Here is a 6,191-nt window from a genome sequence, read left to right as displayed (position 1 = left end):
TGTGTGTGTGTGTGTGTGTGTGTGTGTGTGTGAGTGGCAGCTGGGATATTCAAAACTAGATAAGTTAAAAACCCTCTTCTAAAGCTGCTGGATAAAATATTACAAACATTTTTTAAAAGTGTGTGGCTGAGTTGTAAGAAAGTTAGAGAAACTTCTAAGGGCTAAAAAAAAAAAGGAAAAAACACCCTGAAAAATAAAGTAGCAAATGGGCCATAACACTGAGGCTACCCTCTCTGTTTTAACCCAGAAGATATAGTTTCATTGTTTTATTTTTTAACTTTTTACTGTGAATTGGGTGAAGGTTTACAGAACAAATATGTTTTCCCTTCAACAGTCCATATATATTTTGTTTCATGTCGTTGACTGCAATCCCCACACATCTTTTGCTGACTTTCTCCTTATTGTATATTGCCTTCCCCTTCACCCAAGTGGATCTGTGTCTACCCTCAAAGACTGGTGTGTCATTGAAGGATACACACTGGACCGCAAAGTTAGTTTGAACAGCAAGGTTGGGGGTTCAAACCTACCAGCCACTCCTTGGAAACCCTATACAGGGTCACTATGAGTCAGAACCAACTTGACAACAACAACCCTCAAGTTAGTAATTTACCCTTCCTTCTTCTCCCAACCTAGTAATGATCAAGGAATGTCTCTTTTAGTGTGAATATCTTTTCTTGCACAGCTTTAAATGGCTATATAAGAACAAGAGACAATGTCTTGGATATAAGATGAAGAGATAAACTGAGGCCACCCTAAAGTAGGATCATTGACAAGAGCTCTCCAGGAAGGGGCAAACTAGGTAAAACCTTAGCCCATAATCAAAGGAACCAGTAAGGACACTTGTCAGTCTTGGCCTGAGCTGTGGGCGGGAAAACAGAAGTCTCTCTCGAGAACAGGTAACTATGGAATGATTTACACACGGATCTGGAGGTTGAAGTTATATTATCTGTGTGTCCCAGGTCACCTGACACTACAAAACACAAATGAAAGAGGTCTCCAGTAAGTAATGGAGTAGGAGGCCAAGCACAGATCTTCGGCTGAAAGCTGTATCCGCAACCAAAATGACACAGAATTCTCACAGAAGAAGCCCAGCTAAAGAAGAGTGAGTGCACATTCCAAAATTACAAATTACTTAAAGTACCAACTATCTTAAGTCAGTGTCAGCAAAAACAACACACAGTCGAACTAGGCTCGCAGATTCTTCAGTGTAATTATCATACTAAATAGAAAACCTTTGCATTAAAGATATTTAAAGAAATAAAAATAGCATGAGCAAGGAGCAATAGGTGATTTAAATTAAAAAAAAAAAAAAAAAAAGACCAGGTAGATTTGAAAAGGAATCAAGTAGGATGTCAAGAAATTAAATTTTATTAAATTAAAAAGTAAAATGACCCCACTAAACAGCAGATAGGGTACAGCTGACAAAAGAATGAACTGATTAATAGATCTGAAAAAATTACTAAAGATTAGCATAGAGGACATGAGATTGAAAATGTAGTAGATGAGTTAACAAGGTGGACAAAATGAAAAGGACAATAGTGTATTCTATAGGAATTCCAGATGGAAAGGAATAAAAGAATGGGGTAAGACAACGTTGGAAGAGACAATAGGGAAAATATTTCTGTTGTTGTTATTAACTGTTATCAAGTCGCTTCCAACACATAGTGACCCTGCATAGGGTTTCCGCGGAGCAACTGATGGGTTTGAACCACCTGCCTTGTGTGGTTAGCAGTCCAGTGCTGATCCTACAGCACCATACCAAGACTCCAAACAATTATTCGTAGAACTGATGAAAAGTAAGAATTCTCAAAATCATAAATTTCCACAAATCCTAAGTAATATTAATAAAAATAAATTCACATTGAGAAAAATCAAGGGGTCTTGGTGTGGTACTAAGCACTGGACTGCTAACCACAAGGTCAGTGGTTCAAACCCACCAGCTGTTCTTTGGAAACTCCATACATGTCACTATAAGTTGAAACCTATGGCACAATAACAACAGACACATTAAAGAGAAACTGCAAACAATAAAGACTAACAGATCTTAAAATCAGACTGAAAGAAAACAAAACAGATTTGTACAAAGGAACCATTAGACTAGTAACAGACTTCTCATAAAAATCAAAGGAATCCAAGAGACTTTGGAATAATACCTTCAAAGTGCTAAGTGAAAATAATTATCGGCCTAGAATTGCATATACAGCTGGACTGCCATTCAAAAACAAGTAAAGTAAAGATATTTTCAACTAAATATAGACAGAGTTTACTACCAACAGACCCTTACATTTCTGAAGGTTGTACCTCAAGAAGAGATGCATTAAACATGGAGAGAAAGGCTATATAATAGAAGGAATGATGAGCAAAAAAGCCCTGGTAAACATAAAAGTGGAATTCTGGTGTAGCACTGTGGGTTAATGCGCTGGACTGCAAAGTCAGTTTGAATTGCAAGGTTGGCGGTTCAAGCTCACCACCTGCTCCTGGGAAACCCTATGCAGGGTCAGTATGGGTCGGTACCGACTCTTTGGCTCTTAACAACAACAATAACAAACATTAAAGTAAATTTAAACAAACATTGGTGGCTGACAGTAAGTGTAGCTGCTGTGTGTGACCAGGTCAATTCTGAATCACAGCCACTCTGTATAGGATTTCCAAAGAGCAGCTGGTGAGTTTGAACTGTCAACCTTGTGGTTAGCGGTCCAGTGCTTATCCTACAGAGCCACACCAAGAATCCTTATTGTTATTGCTGTTAAGTGCCTTTAAGTTGGTTCCAAGTCATAGCAACCCTGTATAGGGTTTCCAAGGAGTGGCTGGTAAGCTTACACAGCCAATTTTATGGTTCAAACAGACCTTGCAGTCCAGTGCATTAATCCACAGCACCACACCAGGACTGCAGAGAAGAGAAAACTTGCAAGCAATTGCATATAAGAAGGAAGAATATACTTCATAGCATAGGGTTTTTTCATTGTTCTGGTAGATTGTACAGATATCACTTGACTAGATAACAAAGCACATGCTGAAAAGGGTAAACAAAAACAAAACAGAAGGGATAGCTTACAAACTGGCAGAGGAAAAGAAAAAGAAGGAGGAGGCTGTATTCTGTCCTCCAAGCCCCTTTTTGGCTCTGACATTCTGTAAATTAAATTTGGCCTGCAGAAATGACTATTTTGAGGCACTTCAAGATTCTGGGTCTGTAGCAGATAGTTAAGGTTGCAGAGGAGTCCTGGTGCAACGCTGTGGGTTAATGTGCCAGACTGCAAAGCCCTTTGAACTGGAAGGTCGGGGGTTCAAGCTTACCAGCTGCTCCTTGAAAACACTATACAGGGTTGCTATGAGTGAGAACCGACTCAACAGCACTTAGCAACAACAAGGTTGCAGATAGCTTAGGTTGCTGTCCTGGCATGGCGCTGTAGCATAAGCACTGGACTACAAGTTTGGATTGAACCCACCAGCCACTCTTCAGAAATCTTATACAGGGTCATTATGAATTGGAACTAATTCCACAACAACAAGGTTGCAGTAAAATTGAAGGAGCTATCTGAGAGGTACAGGTTGTGGTGTGGACTGTGCCTACCAGTTGTCTGGAATAATCAGGAACCTATGAAATGAGCAAGGTGAATGAGTGCCCCTTAAGGCCAGAGGAATGCTCTGAAAAGAACATTCAGCCCGATGTTGCAAAAGATTTTGTCTCGTTATACAGCAGGCAACACAGAAGTTACCTAAAGACCTGCAACTTCAGGTGGATAAGAAGCACTTGAAGCCCTCTAGCATAATTGCAGCAGCTACCCAAGAGCTAGTAAGTGGAGGAGTTGGGATTTGAATCCAGATCTGTCTGACCCAGGACCTGTATGCTCTGAGCCAGTCTGTTCTGTTATTCCATGAATCAGTAAAGAGTTCTGTAAGAGTAGCCATCGGTCCAAGGGACTCTTCTGTATCCCAGGAGAGAGGGCACCCATTGCCCTGCTGTTTGTCTGTAGTGTACCTGAGCTCCCTATGATGGCCAGCATCTGCCCACTTCTCACTTTGAAGCTCAGGTTCTGGATGCTCAGCTCACAAGTGTCTTGCCTGCTGGACGACATCCAGGGCATCTTTAACTGAGCCAGTTGCTCAAACCAAGGCACTTGGGAGGCCATGTTCACCTGTGGGGAGACATCAGAAGGTTCCTCAAAGAGATGACTGGATCAGAGGCCTTCAGTGGCTTTGGTCTTGATCCCCTGTGACCATGTGGTCCCTCTCCACAGGCGATATCTCCCTACCAATATACAACAGGCACCCCCGACCCCCACCTCAGGTCCTACCAAACTTGAAGGCTGAACCCAGCCATGCTGAGGACCCAAAGCTGCCCTTTCCAAATCTGAAGATAAGGTGGAAGCAGAAAAAAATAAATAAAAATCTCCAGCAAAACAGCATCTTCATTTAATAATCACTGTAATTTATTAATAGCTTCCTTAAAAAAAATTTTTTTTTATTTATTTAAGGTTTTTATTGTGGATTGAGTGACAGTTTGCAGGGCATGTCATCAGTTTTACATTCAACAAATCATACACCTTGTTTCATTACAATGATTATAATCCCCTCCACATACCATCAGTTAACAATATTACTGTCTATCCACTTTAGCTTTTTTAAAAAACAAACAAACAAACAAAAAACCACTCAGGCATATATAATAATTTACATCTCCAAAGGGCACATTCTGCAAGTCTGCCTACTGGCAACCAGCTCTGAGTCCCTCTCTTCTTAGTCTATGAATCTAGAGTCCTCAGCCACTCCCCACTCCGTGCCCCCATCTCTGCCTCCGTCTCTGGTGCTGCTGCTTCTCTGGATAAGGTCCCGCATTCTGCTTGTGCGCTTTTCTCTTGATGGTCCTAAGGTCCTCTGTTTCTGGAATGTAAGATTAACCACTCCCCTTTTTTTTGTTACAAAACTTCTACCTTTACAATTGTGACAGTCGCAATTAGTCATGGTAACAATTATTCACTATTGAATCAGACAAATCTTATCCCCATCTCTTTTCACCAGACCCATCTAGACAAGACGACAGCTATTCAGTGGGGACCCTTTCTTTCCCCCCATACTCATAAACTAAACTCCCTCTTGAAACCTTGTAAGCCAGTCACTTCATGCCTTTATTGCCCCCTCATTTTAGGCACTTAACAACAACAACAACAACAACATTTTAGGTAGCCAATGTTTAAGTTGCCCGTCCCTATCAACCCTGTATACAGAGGGGATAGCATTGATACTTGATGTGAAGATTCTTTCCCTCTCTGTTGGTATTTAGAGTAACTATTGCTCTGAGTATAAGTCAGATTCATCAAATTGAAGCAATTTACCCTTGTTTCCTTTATCCAAATAAAAAATTTATTTATTTATTTATTTTGCAATCTTTCGTTAGTCGAGTTCTGATTATCGAGCGATCGAGGCTAGGTCAAAAGGGTACTGTATGCAAGTTTGGATGTTCTTGTACATCTCCCCTCACTTCATATCAGCTGGATGCTTCACTCTCAGCACTAGCCCTCTGTGGCTATGTCCTTGTCCATGGGCTCAAGTGTCCTCAGATCTCCCCACACTTTGGACCAACCAGCCCTTCCTCTTCTCTCTCTCATCTCCAGGTTAATGGGATTCAATGTACTGGGGTTGAACTCAGCCCATTTCTTTATTGCTGCCTTTCCACCTCTTCCACTCACCAGTAGACCAATGTGGTCGCCAGCAAGCTTACATGCTTGTTTGTGTATTCCCTTTGAGTTTCAGTCTTAGAGGGGAGTTTGTCCTAAAGACACTTGATTGCTAGCCTTGATGTCTTCCTGGCGAACAGCTTGCTTATTCTTGTAGTAGCCAGTCATGCTGACATTTTTGTTTGGTTTTTTCCTGATGATCTTTCTTTGAAGATGTATCTTCTGTCACTGTAGCTGTACCAGTCTGCTTGTCCTTTCTAGTGGGAATGTCCCACCTCACAAGGTTGTGGATGGGACTCAGGATTCCACCTAAGGTTCTATACTCTGTAAAGGCTTTGCATGAGTCCTATTTCACTGGGCAAGTTCTAGAACCCCTTTTAAGTATTCCAGTCAGGTATAGGCTGAAGATGGGCTTGCAAGTTTTCTCTAATCATGTTTCCCAACATTCCTTTCTATTCCACTCAAGTGTCTATTTTACAATAGTAGGCAAGGGAAACTAATATTCATAAGGCAGTC

The 6,191-nt window shown here is 41.1% G+C and overlaps 1 protein-coding gene across 1 annotated transcript in view; it reads right to left on the bottom strand.

The window, feature by feature from the left end:
* Positions 1 to 6,191, bottom strand: part of ABCG8 (ATP-binding cassette, sub-family G (WHITE), member 8) — a 26,227-nt gene that overhangs the window by 12,813 nt on the left and 7,223 nt on the right. Inside the window, exon 3 of the mRNA XM_006839465.1 lies at positions 3,980 to 4,136. Coding sequence (XP_006839528.1) covers positions 3,980 to 4,136 — 157 coding nt within the window. The remainder of the gene's footprint in view (positions 1 to 3,979; positions 4,137 to 6,191) is intronic.

This window comes from Chrysochloris asiatica, unplaced genomic scaffold (assembly GCF_000296735.1).
Source record: "Chrysochloris asiatica unplaced genomic scaffold, ChrAsi1.0 scaffold00024, whole genome shotgun sequence".
Lineage (NCBI taxonomy): Eukaryota > Metazoa > Chordata > Mammalia > Afrosoricida > Chrysochloridae > Chrysochloris > Chrysochloris asiatica.
The sequence above is the reverse complement of the archived record's forward strand: the minus strand, read 5'-3'. Positions and strand labels throughout refer to the sequence as shown.